The sequence below is a fragment of the Geotrypetes seraphini genome, chromosome 3 (genome assembly GCF_902459505.1).
Source record: "Geotrypetes seraphini chromosome 3, aGeoSer1.1, whole genome shotgun sequence".
In the NCBI taxonomy this organism is placed as follows: Eukaryota; Metazoa; Chordata; class Amphibia; order Gymnophiona; family Dermophiidae; genus Geotrypetes; species Geotrypetes seraphini.
Genome location: NC_047086.1, coordinates 232,446,637 through 232,468,259, shown reverse-complemented (window position 1 = coordinate 232,468,259; position 21,623 = coordinate 232,446,637). Strand labels below are relative to the sequence as shown.

Sequence of the window (21,623 nt, the reverse complement as noted above, 5' to 3'; positions counted from 1 at the left end):
GCATAAAAATGCTGCAATCCTTTGTGTGATAACACACTAAACAAATATCAACATTGCTTCACACTGTGTCCTGATGTGTAAGAAATAAATGCTCGGAGACCTGGAGACCACATGGGGATTCTACCCCAAATATAGCCTCACCACCCAATCATTTGTGCACCCCAAATACATCTGGGAACTGGCAGATATACAGACCAGTGTCCAGTTAACTCGATGAATAAAGTTAGGACAGTCTCTTTGCTGTCCTAACTTTGCACACTGCCCAACTAGGGGCTATCCCACCCAATCTCTGCCCCTGGACTGACCCTAATCTAATTAATAAGGGAATACCTGGCTAGCTGAGATATTCAGCAACAATATTGTCAGCTGGCCAGCTCAGTGGGGTTTAACCAGGTAGGAACCTCTCCTGCCCGGTCAAACCCTTTTGAATATCAACCCCATCAAATCTATGCAAAGTACCTGTACGTCCATAGTAGACTATTATGCTGAGCATTACTGCTTCTTTAGAACTTACCCTTCTTGTAACAATTGGGTCAATCTCTTTGGGATCATTATGAGCAAACATCATCAGATCAGCATTCAGTGTTCGAATTCTCTGGAGCCTCAAACGAATATAGCGAGCAGAGGTGAATTCCAGTAATGTTGATGAAGGATCGTCAGCACTGGGTCTTCCATTAATCAGTGAGGTGTGAATCTAAAAATAAGCATCATGATCAGGTTAAATTCAGTAAGAGATGTATATTGGGGACAGGTCTTTAAAGTTCACCAACATTTAGACTCAAAAATGCAGTGCACTGAGCACATATTCTGTGATAACATCTGGGCACCCACATTCCTTTATAGAATACTAGTGTAAATGACATCAGTGCACTAACATTTAGGTGTGCCCACTTACACCATATCAATAGCAAGTATAATAATATGGAACTAAATCTATCACTTTAGTGCAAAAATGGCAGTATTCTATAACCTATGTGCTCAAGCTTGGCATGGCCATGTTGTCCTCTCTTGCATTGGTTCAGTCCTCAATCCTGTCTGTCCTGGACTACTGTAATATAATCTATTTGGGATCTCATAAAAAAAATCCTTAACAGGTTATGAATAATACAAAATTCAGCAGTTCGTTTGATCTTTGGTCTAAAAAAATATGACCATGTTAGCTCTTATTATAGACAACTTCACTGGCTGCCGTTTGAGGCAAGAGTTCTGTTCAAATTCGGTTGTATTTGTTTTAAAGTATTATTTGGTTTAGCCCCAGTTTATCTTGCATCTCATTTTGAATTTCTTAAAACAAAAAAGAAAACTCCTAGAGTTGCTTTAGTATCTCTACAAAAGTCAATTACAGAGGGAGGGGTAAATTTTCCCAATTTTTATAGGTATCATCAATCCTATATTATGCACCAGGGTATGTATTGGGTTCTCCCAGAGCTCATTGAAAATATCCCAGATTGGTTATGGTTGGCATGGCGACTCATGTTTCCTCTGCGATTGTGCCATGTTCTCAGTATCAAAATGCCTAGATTATATAAAGATAATAAAATATTAGTAGACACATGGAAAACATTAAGATATGTGAGTAATTTAACACCTATTCCAATTCACAAATCAACAAATCAAACTATATGGCTGAACTCCAAGATTCAAATTGGCGGATTTAAGGTCATCTGGAAGTATTGGATGATAGCAGGTATACGTATATTAGATGATGTTATTTCTAATAGTAAGCTGCTTGATTTTTCACAGTTGCAACATTAATATGGCCTCAATAAATCACAAAGTTTTAGATGGATGAACTGAAGCAGGCCATTCAGGTGGGGTTCCCTGAATGGAAACAATCAATATAGTTTAGAGTTCTTATGCTTTCAGGTGGACTTCCTGGGGCACCAGGCCGCCTAGTGGTATAAATTGTTAACTGGATTTATTAAAGAGAAACCAAAAACCGGTCTGAGAGGCATTTGGAGTATTGAGATTAAGCACCAAATTTCTGTGTCTCAATGGACACAAATTTGGACTTGGAGGATGAGATGTACAGTGTCTGCATCTATGAGACAAACTTGTTTTTTTCTGTTACATAGAGCATTATGGACCCCTCTTCGGTTACAAAAGTTAGATAGTTCTAAGTCTAATAGATGTTGGCATTGTCATCTTGAAGCAGGGATTTTAGATCATTTATTGTTCTATTGTCCATTTATTGTGGCTTTTTGGAAATCAATTTGGGACCAAATTAATTATTTATTAGAAAACTCGGTGGCATTGACCTATGATACTATATTATTTGGCATGTCAATGAGGGCAAAGAGTCAGATATCTTCAAATAATAACAAGCTTTTACTTATAATGACAGGGATCGCCATACAACAAATTACATGTAATTGGAAAAAATGGAGTAGATTGAACTATAATTTTTGATGGAACTCGTTATGCCATATATATATATATATAATGGAAAGAGCAATACACAGAAGGGATATTTAAGGAAGTTTCAAGATGTAAAATATTGTACTGAATAGATACCATTTTCCCCTTAAATTTACAAGTTCAATACTGGGTGAGGGGGTAATTTTTAGTTTATTATATAACAATATAATAATGATACCTATGTTTTATATTTGCTATGGAAGGGTGGGGAGGGAGGGAGAGAAGTTATATGATTTGGATTATTGCTGATTATTAAGTGTTCTATTTAATGTTATAATGTTTTAACTCACTGTCACACTTATTGTAAGTTTTAAAACGAATAAAGATTTTATCAGAAAAAAAGAATACACGCAAATCTTATTGGTTTGCGCTTCCATCACCCAAATCTTGTCGTTATAAGAGATTCTTAGAACAAAACATTTACATTCCAGGCCAGTAAAATGAATCCCTGGTGGATTCCTCAAGCCCAATCTTATTATTCTTTTAGAAAATTATTGAAAGCCTATTTGTTTGACAAATTCATATCTTGATTGTTAGTACTGCTTTTATGACATATATTTGATATGTATATGATATTTATATGATTTATATGTATCTATAGGATTCGCTGATTGTTCAGTTCTTGATGTGAACCGCCTAGAACTTATTGGTGTGGCGGTATACAAAAATAAAGTTAATTGTTATTATTATTGTACTTATGCACCTGAATGCTTATTTGTTGGTATTTATTAACTGCCTTTTAATGAAAGCAATCACCTAAAATGGTAGTAATCAGGTACTGTTGGGTATTTTCCCTATCTGCCCTAGTAGTGTTACAATCTAGTTGTGATACCTGGTGCAATGGTGAGTTAGGTGACTTGCCAGGGTCACAGGGAACAGGTCGGGATGGAACTTGCAACCTCAGGGTGCCGAGGCAGCAGCTTTAACCACCAAGCCACATGCCCCTCCCATATAACTGCAGCCAGTGGCGTAGTAAGGGGGGGTGGGGGGGAGACTTCCCTGGGCACCATGTTGGTGGGGGTGCCAGCATCTCCTCTCAGCCCCTTTCCACTCCTCCCCACCATGCACGTACCTTCACTTCAACCCCCCCCCCCACACACACACACACACCATCCCTCTAGCTCCTTGCCAGCGCAAGTAGCAGCTCCAACCTGCTGCTCATGTCGGCATCGGCGCTCCCCTCTGACATTACTTCTGGGTCCCATGACTAGGAAGTGACCTCAGAGGCTGACGCCAGCATGAGCAGAAAGTTGGAGATGCTGCTCGTGCCTGGGAGCTAAACAGGTGCAGGGGAAGGGTACGCACGTAGCAGGGGCACGTGGCAGGGGGGCAGAGAAGAAGGCAAGGGTGATACCACCGACCCAGGCACCTCCACCCTCGCTACGCCAGTATTCTATAATCTTAGGGCTTAATTTTCAGATTGCAGGAGGCAGCCTGGCTATCTCCTGCGATCAGTGGCCACTGGCACTGAATTTCTATTCTATGCTGAGCTGCATTTGACATAGCTGGCCAAATCAATATTCATCAGCTGGCTAGCAAAGTCATAGCGGCCAAAGATATAAATGCTATTTAGGCCAGTCTATCTGGCCACTTAACCTAGCTGGTCAGCCAATGAATATGAGTGATCTAGCTGCTAACTTGGATAGCTGCTAACATAGCGCTATTTAGTCAGCCAGGAGCCAGCTAAATAGTGGTGAATATTGGGTGGTTAATGTGCAAATTTTGCTTAAATTTAGGCACTAGGATTACAGAATTAGAGGTAGTGTGTCCATAGAATGTCAAGTGGATCCAGAAGCTTTTTTGAAGCTTTATTATCTGCACTTGCAGCTAATTACAGTAGCAGCTGCACAATCAGAAAACTACAACACAGGTGCAATAACAAACAGAGAACAGTGTGGCATATGACCTGAACATCCCATACAACAAGAATGATCCTTGCTGCTTGCATTCCATAGTAACATAGTAATAAAAGCATGGCGGAGCATTTTCAATATGAAGTCTAAATCTGATTTTTGGACATTTTTGGGAAAAACATCCAGTAGAGAAAATGACCATTTTCAAAGCAGAAAACTATCTATTTTTTTATGACCATTTCCCAAATACGTTTGTCCTCAGTGCATCTATCTTTTTGAATCTTTTTCAAGGAAAAAAAAAAAGTCTAAGTGAAAAATGCACAAAAATCAACCATTGGGATATAGGAGAAGGCAGCATTCTTAGCAGATTGGACACACAGACATCCCAGTAAAACAGTGGAACAACTGAGGGGGCATTGCAGTGGCATACCTAGCATATGTGACACCCGGGGCCCATCATTTTTTGGCATCCCCTCATCTATATGAAAAATATGATTTTTAATAACAATCCACATATCGCACAAGAGTGTACCTAGGAAAAGGCAGCATCTTAAACACTGCAGTGAGCACTAGAACACCAACACACACATTGTAAAACTAAACAAGCCAGATCCTGCACTGTCAATTGATCCTGTACAGTCAATGCCAACAGAAAACCATGTCCTTTTCATACACACAGAACAGAGATACACCCTCGCCCATTATGGAATAATCACAAATAGAAATATGTAGACAAAAGTTAAACTGAACCGCCAAGAAACCAGACTCTGCATACAATGCAACAACACAACACCACAGAAAGTGACACATGTCCCCTAATATTGTGCAAAATATAAAGCCAGTAGATGTAAATTTGAAAAACTGATACATAACAATCACCACTTTATAAATTAACAATAGAAATAAAACAAATAATGAGAAATAAGAAAGTAAAGCAACAAAAAAATCTTTCTACCTTTTGTCATTTCTGCTTTAATCATCTCCTCTTCGTTCTCTTCTTTCTATACAGCATTTGTCCTCTCTTCCTTCCATGCAACATCTGCACCCCCTTTGTCCCTTTTACCCAGCTTCTGTCCTCTCTCTCTACCCCCTTCCATCTACTGCCCACACTCTCTCTGCCCCTTCCATCCACTGTCCACTCTCTCTCTTCCATATGGCATCTTCTCTCTTTCTATGTCCCTTCAATATCCTGTACCCCTTCTCTCCTTTGTACATGATTCATTTGTACATGATTCATTTCAGCTTCACCCCCTCTCCATTTTTATGTCTCCACCCCTTTCCCTATGCTTTGACATCTCTCTCTCTTCTCCTTTCCTTCCTTCCCACGCCACACCATGGTCTGGCATCTCTCTCCTCTCCTTCCAGCTCCCCCTCCCCCTCCATTATCTAGCAACTCCTCTTCTTCATTTCTTTCCCTCCCTTCTTCCTTCCTTTTCCCTGGTCTTGCATCTGTTTCCTTCCCTCCCCCCCATGCCCTAGCATCTCCCCCTCCCCCTCCATGGTCTGGTATCTCCTTTCCTTCTTTCCTTTCCCTCCTTCCCATTGACTTGGAATCTCTGGTTCCTCTCCCTTGTCTTCCTTCTCCCTCCTTCTCTCTCTCTCTCCAATTGGGTGCTGCAGCAGCATTTCTCTCTCCCCCTTCCCTTCCCTGTGCAGCAGCAGTATTTCTCCCCACCACTTCCCTGTGCAGCAGCAGCATTTCTCTTCACTGCCCTGTGCAGCAACAGCGTTTCTGACCGGTTCCTTGTTGCAGCTGGTTTTCAATTCAAAACTGCGGGTGTCAGCCGCATATCACGCGAGGAGCCAACGGCTGTGGCTTTAAACGGAAAAATCACTGCTGTAGGGGAGCACAAGTAAGTTGAGCCGTGAACGCCTCTGAGTTAAAATTTACTGCAGCTGCTGCTGGTTAAGGAAAGCAGCAGCGGCAGAATAGGGAGGGTGGCCAGTTGTGCACACCCTTGGGGCGTGCACCCATGGCGGACCACCCATCCCTCACCCCCCCCCTGTATGCCACTGGGGCACTGCACTAAACTTCACATAAAAAGTTCCAAGTAGATATCTTACCATAACTCCCTTATATTGTATGGTGACCCCTCCAAAACTCACCCAAAACCTATAGTACCTAACTTAGGGTTGCCAGATTTTCCAATCAGAAAATCCAGACCCTCGTAGACCCACCCCCATGTTCATCCAGTTCCACCCATCCCCACCAAATTCCGCCCATCCCCACCCAGTTCTACCCATCCCCGCCCTAATCCACACATGCACAGATTTCCTCCCTGCCCGATGCAATTTGAGGAGGCTTTTCAAACCTGGACAAAATGCCGGGTTTTGAAAAGCTGTCCGGATCCCCTGACATGTCCTTAAAAGGAGGACATATCCAGTGAAATCCAGACATCTGGTAACCCTCACCTAACTGTATATCTCCCCAATAGCTATTTTGTCTGCAAGTGTCACCTAAATGTCAGTATAGTAGTTTTTAAGTGGGTTTTGATGGGTTCACACTTTATACCACAATAATCTCTGAAATCTCAAGTGGTGTGAGTTGTACAGATTACATGCTTTGCCATGTGAAAGCTATCTCAACTGAAGAATATTTTATCTAGTTGAGATTTTAGACAGGTGCTGCAGCAAGTGGTTCTGTCAAAGCCTGATTATTGTACTGGCATTTATCTGGGCATGCCTTCAGTCCATATAAAAGCATTACAGAATGCCGCGTCTAGAATGCTAACTGGAACATTAAGATACGAGCATATTACTCCATATCTCCGACAATTGCATTGGCTGTCAGTTGCATTCAGAATTCAATACAAAGAAACTATGATATGCCACCAATTTCTATATGATATGATTCCTGAATTTTTTAAGGGCTTAATGTCAGAGTATCAGCCGTCAAGATCATTGCGCTCTGAAAGTTCATCATTGCTGAAAACAAAGGCTAACCCTAAGTATGTGGAGACGGAGGCCATGACTTTTACATGTGCAGGGGTTAAGTTGTGGAATGGCCTGGTTGGTCAAATCCGAAAATGTAGAGATAGGAGCTCATTTAAGAAAATGCTGAAAACACAATTATATGTAGATGCATTTCTTTGAGAAATTGATACTACGTAAGGACTGAATCCGTTTGTCTTGTTTTAACCTTGTTTTGAACTGTATAATATCTTATGTATGTAACCATTTGTAAACCGCTTTTGGAATAAAATGGTATATATATTTTAAAAATAAATAAATAAATAAATTACTGTTCAGAACTCAGTAGCTAGGTGCATTTCGTTATGAACACATTTCTCCTACAGTATTTTGAAGAAGCTTTATTTTGCCAATTCACTTTCGTATACAATTCAAAATCCTGAAATTTGTCCAACAGGGAATCTATAACACTCTACCTGATTACTTATCAAAGTGTTTGATATTGTACAAGCCAAATAGGTCATTGAGGTCTGAAAAACGTCTACTACTGGACATGCGTAAAAGGGAATGTGAGATATGTGAGAAAAAAGAAGTCTTGTTTTGCTATTGCGGGACCTGATTTATGGAATGCATTGTCAGGGATTTTGTGGAGATGTGTTGAAGTTTAGAAAATTACTGAAAATGTATCTCTTTGCTCAGGCCTTTTATTGATGTGAGAAGGTTATGCCTATTCTGTGAGATGGGACTCTTCCTTCTTAATTTCTGTCCTATTTTATCGTATTTATTATGATTTATATTATTGGAACTAACAAAAGATGTAGGAGCACTTGTGATATATAATGTGCGTTTTTTATAAACAAGGGAAAAAAGACCTCAAAATACCCCTTGTATGTGATCAATGAAGTCACAACATTTTCGGGGTGGATATCATCACTGGTCAAAAACCAAGCCAGTGATGATATCCACCCCGAAAATGTTGTGACTTCATTGATCACATACAAGGGGTATTTTGAGGTCTTTTTTCCCTTGTTTATAAAAAACGCACATTATATATCACAAGTGCTCCTACATCTTTTGTTAGTTTCAACTTTATTTGGTCACTTGAATAGAATTTTTCCATTATATTTTTTTCAATTCACATTATATTATTGGAGACATGTTATGTCCTTTTATATTATGCATGTTTACTGTGAGCTGCTTTGGTATAAAGCGGATTATAAATATTTTAAATAAATAAATAAATAAGTGTACTAGTTAGAATGGGATAGGGGCTTGGGTCCCCTTCTCTGCATTCCACTGCACCAACCACCAGAGATCTGCTTGCTGGTCTGATAGGACTGACGATAATGTCTGAAGCTGTCATACAGGCTGGTATGCACTGTTTCATTCACATCTTTAACAGGTAGGAGAGAGTCAGTAACCATTGGGGGAGTAAGGGAGTCAAGCTTTCATACTTCGTGGTCATCTGGTCAGTCTGACTACCTTTTTGACACTTATTCATTACTGAAACAGGTCTAGCCTCAGAAGATCATCCAGACAAATTAGAAAATCCTATGTGTCTAACTTCCTATGTGCTTTATCTGACCACTTTGGACACTGGATTGTTTTTACCCTTGAAAAGTCACTAGTTTGCTTAAACTAGCTAGTCATCAGGAAACGAGAAAGGAATGGTGAACAAATGTAAGAGGTAGCATCCAAATTCCCTTGGATTATTGGTTATATGGATCTGCTTGTAGGGTAACGGGTGATGAGGGTTTGGGTAGTAGAGGTGTGTGTTTTTTAGATTAGAAGGACGGGGTTGTGTGAGGAAGGGGGTGTTTTTGTGGTGTGGCTTGCTTAGGGCCTGGGAGTAGGTATGGGTGGTGTTTCGGATGTTTGTGGTTATGGTATGGCAATGAATGTGAGGTGACGTGTGTGGCCACGGTTGCGGAAATGCCATGGCATGGGAATGGTATGTTTATTTTACTTGTTTTTATTATAAGAGAATGTTGAGTTTTGTTCTTTTATATGTGGACTTGTTTGAAATTGCTGCAGTTTCGTGGGTTTATTTTTGATAGGGGGTGGTTTCTTGGAATAGCTGAGATGGATTGATGGTTATCTTGATTATTATATCTTAATTTATGAAGAAAGGTGGTTTTTACAAAGACAATCTGTGGTTATTGAATGAAAATTTTACAGAATTATAAATTATAAAGTTTAAAAAAGGAAAGGGAAAGTGAATAGAATGGAAGAATGCAGAGAGATTGGAAGAGGAGGAAGAGAAGAAACTTTTTGAGGAAAGGTGTTATACTAATACTTTGTTTCTTTTCCCTTTTTTATATGAAATTGATCTGGGCTTTTTTTCTTGTCATTATCATTATTATACATAATGCTACTTAAAATGTCTTGAGTATAAATATTTATATATGCTTATACTTATTAGTTCACTTTATGCATTTATTAATTTATTTATGGGATAAAAGGATTACAGGGTAATGATGTTGATAATAATTTATTTTATTGGGATGTTGTTTAGTTAAAATGGTGATTAATTTCACAGTTTAGATTATTTAATGAATTTAATATCTATTTGCTGGTAATGTGTCCTTATGGTATAGAAGTATGTTTGAGGGATTTCAAAGTCAGATAAGGAGAGATTGTTACTGTATTGTACTATGAAATTGATCTGTAACATGTTTATGCAGGTTTTTCATGTTATTTAATTATTTATTTCCCTATTTTTAATAATTTGCTTAGATAGGCCTATTTATTGTAATTGAGTACTGGGTAATTTGTGATGATCTTATTGTTTGAATGAATAAACTAAGAGTGATGGGTGGGGTTTTATTTATTAATTGCTTTAGGAATTTATATTTATTACAATTAATTACAAGGTAATTTGTTGCGATCTTATAATTTGAATGAAACTCTTAGAAATGATGGGTGTGATTTTATAAGTTGGAGGGGGTGGGTTTTCGGGTCTATTGGATGCACATCCAAGTTTGTATGAGTTATTTGTTAGGGTAGGGTGGGGTGGGTACTGGGTGGTTTGGAGTCCTGGATATATATAGGGGGTTATTTAGTGGAATTATTTATGAGTTGAAGAGGGTTCACTTGGTTCTACTTGAAAAACAAATAAGATGTCTTTGAAAATTTATTCTCTCAATGTTAATGGTCTCAATCATCCTGTAAAGCAGAAAACAATATTGAACTTTCTTAAGAAACAAGAGGCAGATATTTGCTGTTTGCAGGAAATGCATTTATCATCTATTGAAGCTGATAAACTAAATGGAGACTAGGTTAAGCAGTGTTTCTTTGGGGAAAAAGGCGGGAGTAGCTATTTTGGTTAATAGGCGATGCTCTGCTACATTTGGTACGGTTACAGCTGATCCTTTGGGTAGATGGATTTATGTTGAAATGACCTCAGGAAATGAGACCCTGACATTACTAAATGTGTATGCCCCTAATTCAAATCAGGCGTATTTCTTTACAAAACTCCAACAGTTAACAGAAAATAGCCTGTACAGTCTATCCACAGTTATAGTTACAGTTATTTTATTTGATATACCACTATTTTCACAAAAAAAGTCAAATCAAAGTGGTGTACAATAAATAAAAACTGTGGGCAATATTTAAAATAAAAACATAATAAGGGGAGTGCACACAAACAAATTAACCAAACTAGACACGAGGACAAAAAGGGCAGGAAAGGTTTACAATATCTTAAGGGAAAAACAGGCAGGATAGGAACAAGAGGGTAGGATGCAGAAAGAATAGGGAAAAAAGAAAAGGAAAGATAAGCGTAAGATGGTGACTACCTGGTCACAAGTAATACGAAAAAGTTACAAGGGAATGAACTACCTAGTCAAAGTTATTGAGAAGATATTGCAGAGATAAAGACTCCCTAGTCACAAGTCATGGCAAGTTGTGAAGTGACAAACTTTTAGGAACTAGACTGGAGGAGTTGCTGTACAGCGAGAGATTAGAGAAACTGGGCCTCTTCTCCCTCGAAAAAAGGAGATTGAGAGGGGACATGATCGAAACATTCAAGATACTGAAGGGAATAGATTTAGTAGATAAGGACAGGTTGTTCACCCTCTCCAAGGTAGGGATAACGAGAGGGCACTCTCTAAAGTTGAAAGGGGATAGATTCCGTACGAACGTAAGGAAGTTCTTCTTCACCCAGAGAGTGGTAGAAAACTGGAACGCTCTTCTGGAGGCTGTGATAGGGGAAAACACCCTCCAGGGATTTAAGACAAAGTTAGACAAGTTCCCGCTCAACTTGAAAGTACGCAGGTGAGGCTGGGTTCATTTAGAGCACTGGTCTTTGACCTAGGGACTGCCGTGTGAGCGGACTGCTAGTCACGATGGACCACTGGTCTGACCCAGCAGTGTTAATTCTTATGTTCTTATGTTAAATGCCATCTAGTCTGCCCAAACAAGACAAACGCAAAGCATAAGATATAATGTAATACTACAAATGTACACTTGATCTTGATTTGTCCTTGTCATTTTCAGGGCACTAACCGTAGAAATCTGCCCAGCCTTATTTTCCAACTACTGAAGCCATCATTGAAGCCCTAGTCCAGCTCATCCAAATCTGACCAGCCAAGATCAGGACACAGACTGTAGGAATAGACTGGAGTATAGGGCACTCAAACAGCATGAGGGAGACCAAATTTCTGGAGGTCACGAGGGACTGTTTCATGGAACAACTCGTCACGGAACCAACGCGGGGAGATGCCACTCTTGACCTAATCTTCACCGGACATGGGGGACCCGCTAAAGAGGTGGTGGTACTAGCCCCACTAGGAAACAGCGATCACAACACGATCCAGTACAGGCTAGAAATTGGATCATCAAAGGTGAAAAGAACTACAACGACAGCACTGAACTTCAAAAAAGGGAATTATGATGCCATGAGGAAAATGGTGGGAAAGAAACTCAACGACACCGCAAGGAAGATGGAGTCCGTAGAAAAAGCCTGGACCTTACTCAAGGGCACGGTGCATGAAGCACAAAACCTGTGCGTCCCCAAGTTCAGGAAAGGGTGCAAAAAAAATAGAACAAAAAACCCAGTGTGGATAACAAATGCAGTGAAAAGGGCAATAAGGGACAAGAAGGCCTCATTCAAAAAATGGAAAAAGGACAAATCAGAGGACAACCAAAAGGAGCACAAAAAGCACCAAAAGGAGTGTCACCGAGTGGTTTGGAAAGCAAAAAGAGATTATGAAGAAAGACTGGCAGGGGAAGCAACAAACTTCAAATCATTCTTCAGGTACGTCAAGGGGAAGCAACCAGCAAGGGAGGAAGTGGGACCCTTGGATGATGGAGACAGAAAGGGAGTGGTAAAAGAGGAGAAGGAGATAGCTGACAGGCTAAATGAGTTCTTCACTTCAGTCTTCACGAGGGAGGACACAACCAACATTCCGGAACCCGAGGAGATCGTAAAAGGAGATCAGGATGAAAATCTGGTCCAACTAGAGGTAAGCAAAGTGGATGTCCTCAGGCAGATAGACAGGCTAAAGAGCGACAAATCGCCAGGTCCGGACGGCATTCACCCAAGGGTACTCAAGGAACTAAGGAATGAAATAGCTGAGCCACTTAGACAAATATGCAACCTATCCTTAAAAACAGGAGAGATTCCGGAAGACTGGAAAATAGCAAATGTCACGCCCATCTTCAAGAAAGGCTCAAGGGGAGACCCAGGAAACTACAGGCCGGTGAGTTTGACCTCGGTCCCGGGAAAGATGATGGAAGCGCTGATTAAAGACTGCATCTGGGAGCACATCGAAAACACTGGGCAGCTAAAGCCAAGCCAGCATGGCTTCTGCAAGGGCAGGTCATGCCTCACTAACTTATTATACTTCTTTGAGGGGGTAAACAGCCAGGTGGATAAAGGGGAATCTATAGACATCATTTACCTTGACTTCCAAAGAGCCTTCGACAAAGTACCACATGAAAGACTACTAAGGAAGCTATGGAACCATGGGGTGCAAGGGGAGGTCCACCGATGGATCAAAAACTGGCTGGCGGACAGGAAACAGAGGGTTGGAATAAAGGGCCATTACTCAGACTGGCAATGGGTCACGAGCGGAGTTCCGCAGGGGTCGGTGCTGGGACCGCTCCTGTTCAATATATTCATTAACGACCTGGAGACAGGAACAAAATGTGAGGTTATTAAATTTGCGGATGACACCAAATTATACAGCAGGGTTGAAAGCAAGGAGGACTGCAAAATCTCCAAAAAGATCTGACAGCGCTGGAAGAGTGGGCCAAAAAGTGGCAAATGAGCTTCAACATAGGGAAATGCAAGGTCATGCATGTAGGGAAAAAGAACCCGATGTTCACTTACAAAATGGGGGGATCACCGCTAGGGGTGAGTAACCTTGAAAGAGACCTGGGAGTGATGGTAGACACATCATTGAAGGCGTCAGCACAGTGCTCCACAGCCTCAAGGAAGGCAAACAGAATGTTGGGCATCATTAAGAAGGGTATCACGACCAGGACGAAGGAAGTCATCCTGCCACTGTATCGTGCAATGGTGCGCCCGCACCTGGAGTACTGTGTCCAGTACTGGTCGCCGTACCTCAAGAAGGACATGGCGGTACTTGAGAGAGTCCAGAGAAGAGCAACTAAGCTAATAAAGGGTATGGAAGACCTCTCATATAGTGACAGACTGAAGAGGCTGGGGCTTTTCTCCCTGGAAAGGCAGAGACTTAGAGGAGACATGATAGAAACCTTCAAGATCATGAAAGGCATAGAAAGAGTAGACAGGGACAGATTTTTCAAATTACAGGGAACCACAAGTACAAGGGGGCACTCAGAGAAATTGAAAGGGGAAGGGTTTAGAACAAACGCCAGGAAGTTCTTCTTCACTCAGAGGGTGGTAGATACATGGAACGCGCTACCGGAGGATGTGATAAGCAGGAGCACGCTACAGGGCTTCAAAGAGGGTTTGGACAGGTACCTGGAGGACAAAGGGATTGAGGGGTACAGATAGAAGTAGAGGTAGGTATTAGGGATAGGATTAGAGGCAGTCACAAAATTAGTCAGGGGCACTGTTCAGGCAATTAGGCCTGATGGGCCGCCGCGAGAGCAGACCACTGGGCAGGATGGACCTCTGGTCTGCCCCAGCAGAGGCAACTTCTTATGTTCTTATCTGCTTGGCACTGGCTTCGCTTCCCAATTACTGGAGTTGCCATCAAAGTACTGCTAAATTTATTTTGTTCCATTCTTCCCATGCAGGATTCCATTGTGTTTATCCCATGCATTGCTCTTGAGGACCAGACTTGCCTACCCCTGCTCTAGGGTATTCAATCCAATCCAGAGCGCTGCATGAAAATGAGTTATTTGCAAAGAAATTTAGGTTCAGCTGTTATGTTCCTTTGATCTTGTCTAACTGCATGGTTAAATTGCAGTACACGTACTCATCAAATAGTGGGTCTCTGCCCACAGTATTATCTGCTAGATATAAACTCTATTCCAGGGGTGTCCACACTTTCTTGGCTTGAGAGCTACTTTTAAAATGACCAAGTCAAAATGATCTACTAACAATAAAATTTTTAAAAAAACAAAGCACACTGTACGCAGAGAAAATGTTAATGATCATTTATATTTGGAGTTTTTTTTCAAAGAGGTCAAGGCAGAAGACTAAAATATGTGATGTCATTTCAGTAACAACTATACAAAAATAGACAAATATACCCCCTTCCCTTTTAGTAAACCGTGATAGTGGTTTTTAGCACAGTGAGCTTCGTAGAATGCGCCATGGTGCTCCTGACGCTCTTAGAGCTCCCTGTGCTAAAAACTGCTATCACGGTTTAGTAAAAAGGGGGTTATAGTGCAAAATATAGACAGCAGATATAAATTCGGACACATTTTGATCACTAAATTTAAAATAAAATCATTTTTCCTACCTTTGCTGTCTGGTGATTTCATGAATCTCTGGTTGCATTTCCATCTTTTGACTGTAAATCCAATATTTCTTTCTTTCTGCCTCAAGACCTCATTCTATTTCCCAACCAACATCTTTCTCTGTCCCTCCATGAGACCAACTTTTTCTTCCTTTCTCTTTGCCCCTCCCCTTTCTTTCTCTCTCTCTGCCCCCTTTCTTTCTTTCTCTCTCCCTGCCCCCTTCCCTTTCTTTTTTTAATTTTTATTTTAACAAGTTGCTTCACAATGGCAAATACACCAGATAGCCAAAACCCCACCCCAAAACATAAACAGTCATACTGGTACTCTTCCTGGTTAAACTTTTTATTGATTTTTTTATATACAGTAATATATAAGAAGTGCAATACTTAAACACATTCAATAATCAATAAACAGCGGATATATACTTGCTTAACCATTAATCAATTTACCTAACCTTCCCTCTCATCCTGGATGTGTGTGGAAAGCAATAAAATAAATTGAATCTGGTAGGTAACTAACTAATCCTTAAGGTATTTGATAAATAAGTCCAATGAACCCCAAATTTTAATATAAGGCAATACTATCCAACCCAAAATTTCCCCCTCCCTCTCTTTCTTTCTCCATGCCCTCTTTCTTTCTTTCTTTCTCTCTCCCTGCCCCCTTTCTTTGTCTATCTTTCTCTCTCCCTGCCCCCCTTTTACTTTCTTGCTGTCTGTCTGTCTTTCTTTCTCCCTGCCCCCCCCCCTTTCAAGCCACCACCACCGATTTCTCCCTGCTTCCTTGACGCCAGGCCAGGCGCATACAGACTCCTCCCCCCAAAATGATTGGCTGGCCCGGAACTTCCTCTCCAACATCAGATTTGACGTCGGGGGGAAGGCTGTGGGCCCGGCACTTGTACGCACCTGGCCTGGCTTCAGGGAAGCAGGGAGAACAGAACACAAAGGCAATGCAAGTCGATGTTGCCTTTGCGATCTACTGGTCGATCGTGATCGATCTTTTGAGTACCCCTGCTCTATTCCATTACCATTCTGGATTTTTTAATCTTTAGAATTATTTTTGTTTCTTTTACCTTACATTATTAGTATAGAGCAACATAAAGTAATCTTACTATTACATTACATTACTGATTTCTATTCCGCCTCAACCTTGCAGTTCTGGGCGGATTACAAAAGAGACAACTGGACATTTCCAGGATAATTACAGAGAGAATTCTGGTCATTTCCAGGAGAAGTTACAAGAATAATGGAGCTGTATATTTCAAGAGCTACAAGATGCTGTACAAATAGGAAATAGTGCAGATCCAATATATATACCGTTAGGGAAGCAGTTGACATGCTTAAAGAGAAGGGAACTGGTGAAGGGGGGAAGAGGGGGGAGTTGCATTGAGGGGGGTCTGTTTGGGGTTAAGCCATCTGTATAAATTTTTTGAATAGGTGGGTTTTGATTTCTTTGCGAAAATATTTGTAGTCGTTTGTTGTTATCAGCAGGTTGGAGATAGTGTGGTCCAGTTTCGCTGCATGCGTCACCAGCAGACTGTCAAATATCTTCTTGCGCTGGGTGCCTTTGAGTGGGGGGTAGGTAAAAGGGGTCTTAGTTCTTCTTTGCCTAGTGGTGGCGTTTTGGTACAGGCGGTTGTTTAGGTAATTGGGGGCTATACCATTTATTGCTTTGAATAATAGACAGTATAGTTTGAATTGAATTCGTGCTTGTATTGGTAACCAGTGTGAGTCCAGGTAGGCCGTGGTGATGTGGTCAAATTTTCTCAGTGAGTAGATTAATCTGAGTGCAGTGTTTTGAATTGTCTGTAGTTGTTTTATCATTGTTGCAGGGCAAGGCAGATAGAGTATGTTGCAATAGTCCAATAGACCTATTACTAGGGATTGGACTACTAGCCTATATTGCTCTTTGTCGAAATTCTGTACTTTTTCATTCTAAAGGGAGGGACCGCAACTCTATAAAACCTTTAGCAGTTTGCTTACATACATGAACACCAATAATCAGTACTTACTTTATAACAACTGGAGGTAACTTACCCCCCTTTTACAAAACCACAAAAATGTTTTTTTTAGCACTGGTGCGCTGAATGCTTTGCACTGCTCCCTACACTCAGAGTTCCTATGAGTGTTGAGAGCAGCGCAGAACATTCAGTGTGAAGGCCTGCGCTAAAAAACACTTTCACGGTTTTGCAAAAGGGGTGTGTGTGGGTGGGGGGGGGGGACGGTTAGCTTATATCTACTGAATATTCTGTTTCCTTTGAAAGCAAACAAAAAAGTTATATTTTTAATTTACATTCCCTTTTAAGTCCTTTAATCCATTTCTAGCTATAAAATAATGCTGGGAAACATTAGCCAAAGGTGGAAATTACAGAGTGAGTCTCAGGCTTAATTACTCATAAGTTCTCCATCTGTAAACGGATATAAATTACCTGCAAAGGGGATTCTGCTCACCACATCTGCCCGAATGCTGCACTGGGGAAAAGGAGAGAAGGTACTTTATGAAAGGCACTGCCTCATTAGGGTCATTTTCCTTCTTACAGTCTGTCATGTAGACAGCCTTTGGAAAGATCTCAGTAGCCATATAAAGGGGATAATTTTTGGTAAGCAGGAACATACGCATGTACTTTTGTTTCACAGGAGTTTAAACAAACTTTCAAAGAGAAACCACCTGAATAGCAAGGATGTGACTAAATTCAGCAGTTTTCTTACCTTCCTGGATTTCCCCTCTCTTCAACCCATGAAAAGGGGCACTTTCTTGATATCATTAGCTTTCTTGACCTTACTGACTACAATACCTTAGTTGAAGATGTTCGTTGGGAACAAGTCCCCTGGTCCAACTACTTTTTAGGTGCCTTCTGTCTTCCTATCTTCATGTTTCACTTTGGGGTTCAATCCTGTGCCTCAAAATTACCTTCCGCAAGAAAATTGCAAGTGAACTGTTCTTAATCAGCTCACATTCTGTCCCAAGCCTGATGCCCCAGAAGTCAACTGGCATAATTGGGTAAACCTTTCTGAGACTACCTATTGCTCTCTTGCTCCTCTATCTACTAAGACTGTTTCCTACTCCCATAAGGTCTCCTGGTATCTTCCTTATCATAGAGAACTGAAGCAGAAATGCTGAGTACAGGAGCGCAAGGGGAAAAATCTAAATCTCCTGTGGATAGACAGTCTTGGAGGATACAGCATTAAAAAAACCTAGGAAAAATTTTTACGGTGGTAAAATTATGAGATCCAATAATCAAAGCAGTAATCTGTTCAACATCTGGCGCACTGTAACTTCTAATAATGATTCATCTATACATCCTTCCTCTTCAGCAGTGGACGATCTAGCAAAATTTTTTAATGAAAAGGTTGCTGCTATAAGAAATTCTTTTCCCTCATTAGTCTCATATAATTCTCTGGTGACCAGCAACACTAATCTTATCCTAGTAGACACAACCTGGACAGTCTTTGAGTATGTATCTGAGACTCAGGTTTCAAAACTATGCCACAAACTAAAATCCTGTAAATGTGCCTTGGATCCGTTTCCTTCATTCCTATATGAGAAAATTCCTACCCAGGCTATTTCATCTCTTACTAGACTTATAAATTCTGCCTTACTATCAGGTCTATTTACTACTGAGATGGGTCACATTGCTCTGACCCCACTACTGAAAAAAACTGATCTAGACCCATCCTCACCGTCCAGTTATCGACCCATAGCAAATATTCCTCTCCTGACCAAAATGTTAAGAGTCTATCATATCTGCTCAGCTGTCATCATACTTAGAACATAAGAACATAAGAAGTTGCCTCCGCTGAGGCAGACCAGAGGTCCATCTCGCCCAGCGGTCCGCTCCCATGGCGTCCCATCAGGCCCACTGCTGAACAGTGGTCTCTGACTAATTTTATAAATTACCTCTAATCCTATCCTTATAACCTTACCTCTACTCTCCACCATTCTTCTACCTTGCCAATATGCCAACTTCAGTACCGAATCTCTATTGGTCTCACTAATTTCAAAGGTTCAGCAACTAGGCATGTGGGATCTCTTGGGGGGTGAAGTTAGGGGAGTGGGTCATTAGAGTGGGCAGACTTGATGGGCCGAAGCCCTTTACTGCCATCCTTTTCTATGTTTCTACATTCACGTAGCAAGTTTGTAATCCTATTACAATTCGATCTATCAACGGCTTTTGACGTCTTGATCTACCAACTTTCTGAAATAGGCAATGATTCTACAGTCTTAGACTGGTTCTCGAAATTCCTACGATCTCGTTCATATACTGTTTATATGAATGGCACCATGTCATCTTCTTGGAAGCCTCTATGCGGAGTCCCACAGGGAACATCTCTATCCCCTAGCCTCTTCAATATCTATGTCTACTTTAAAACTTTTCCATCTATCTCCCTTTGAAACATTATATACATAAGCAGATGACATCTTTGTCTTTCTTGAGATAGATTCGAATCTTACAATCCTCACTGAAAATATAATAGCATGCATAACAAAACTTCAATCTTGGGCCCTTACTGTGCAAATGAAGCTGAATGAGTCCAAAACCAAACTACTGTGGCTTGGCCCTAAACTAGATCAACTACCTTCGTCCATTCCATTGCCATCTGGATCTTCACTGCAGATTAAATTCTCAAGTAAAGTTTTGGGTGTCATTATAGACTCAACACTTTCATTCAACCACCATCTTAATTCTCTGGTGAAAAAATGATTCTTTAGTCTCCATATGTTGAGGAAAGTGAGATCCTGCTTCTACCAACAACATTTTGTTGTCCTCGTACAATCAATCATTCCTTCGAGGTTGGATTATTGTAATTCAATCTAAGTCTAACCAAGAAAAGTCTTCAAAGACTTCAACAGATCAACTTTCCTGTCCAGCTGCATAATTTGGGCTCTTTCCGATTATTTCGAAAACATCTGAAAACGTGACTATTTTCAAAAATGTAAATTCCGCTGTTCTCTATCTAACCACTAATTCTTATTATAGTTTCCTTTCTTAAACTCTTGTAAACCATGTCAAGCTCTATCCTTATAGAGAAGATGCGGTATATAAGCTTAAGGTTTAGTTTAGTTTAGTCTTTCTTTGATAACTACAACTTGCATAGTACTAACCTATTTGCATATCTCACCCCTGCAATGCTTGTCAAGGGATCATTTGTGTGCACCCTGCAACCTTCAGCTTCACCATACCTCCCCAAATGCATCAGGCTGCATCTGTAAAAAAAACAACCTTGATTTCAGGATCTGCTGTATTGCTTGAACTCAGACCAGATGTTTAGGCCCAGCTGCTTCCAGGAACTCCAATCTAGGGACTCATCCAGTCTATCATGCTCTTCCTCATCATTCATTCTTTTTTTCAGAGAAAGTTTGTCAATCACTTGTCTTCATGGTCTAGGGCAGTGATTCTTAACCGTTTTTGAAACACAGACCCCTTTAAGAATCTGATGAAAGCTACGGACCCCCTTCCCCAGAAATATTTACATAAACACAACTTTGCATGCAATGAATATAATGTACTTTATTTATCGAGATTTGATTATCTCATACATATATGTCATACACAAAGGGCCTGTTATACAAAGCCGCGCTAACGGCTGCTGCGTGGCAACAGCCCCGAAGCCCATAGAGATTTAAAGGGCTTCGGGGCTGTTGCCGCGTGGCTTTGTAAAACAGGCCCAAAGTATCATTAAACTTTAGGTAAACAATAAAAAAAAAAACCACTCCTTTTTATGCAAAAAGTAATGGCCACTCATTATAATTATGAAATTCAATCCTCTTGTGCAAATTAAAACAAATCAACTACTACTAAATTTCCTACTACCATTCCTACTACCAGTGGCGTACCAAGGGGGGGGCCGTGCGCCCCGGGTGCCAGCCCTAAGGGGGTGCTCCCGGCCTTGCCATTCAGTCCCCCCCACCCCCGAAGGACCGCTCGCCCCACTGACCTTCCTGCACCACCTGTGAAGCAGCCCGCAGCAGGATCGCGAAGTCAGCGTCAGCGATCCCTGCGCTGCTTAGGCGCTGCTTCCTGCGCCGCGATCCCGCCCCTCCTCTGACGTCAGAGGAGGGGCGGGACTGTGGCGCAGGAAGCAGCGCAGGGATCACTGACGCTGACTTCGCGATCCTGCTGCGGCTGCTTCATAGGTGGTGCGGGGAGGCCAGGGGGGCGAGCGGTCCTTCGGGGTGGGTCGGGGCATCAGGCCTTCAGGGTGGGGTGGGCGGGCAGGCAGGCAGGCTTTCAAGGGGGAGGGGGTGACAGGCAGGCAGGCAGGCCTTCAAGGGGGGACAGGCCTTCGGGGGCGTGCAGACCTTCAAGGGGTGCAGGCCTTCAAGGGGGGGCAGGCAGGCCTTCAGGAGGGGTGCAGGCCTTCGGGGGGGGGGGGTGTAGGCCTTTGGGGGGTGCAGACCTTCAAGGGGGTGCAGGCCTTCAAAGGGGGGGGTCAGGCCTTCAAGGGGGGAAAGGCAGGCAGGCCTTCAAGGGGGGGACAGGCCTACAAGGGGGGTGCAGGCCTTCAAGGGGGGGTGCAGGCCTTCAAGGGGGGACAGGCCTACAAGGGG

At 41.6% G+C, this 21,623-nt stretch overlaps 1 protein-coding gene across 10 annotated transcripts in view; it reads right to left on the bottom strand.

Moving 5' to 3' along the window:
- The window catches only part of LAMA2 (laminin subunit alpha 2), a 1,204,230-nt gene that overhangs the window by 765,474 nt on the left and 417,133 nt on the right, over positions 1 to 21,623 (bottom strand). For all 10 annotated transcript variants that reach the window (XM_033936921.1, XM_033936924.1, XM_033936922.1 and 7 more), the window contains exon 5: positions 515 to 694. In XM_033936921.1, the coding sequence (XP_033792812.1) occupies positions 515 to 694 (180 nt within the window). The remainder of the gene's footprint in view (positions 1 to 514; positions 695 to 21,623) is intronic.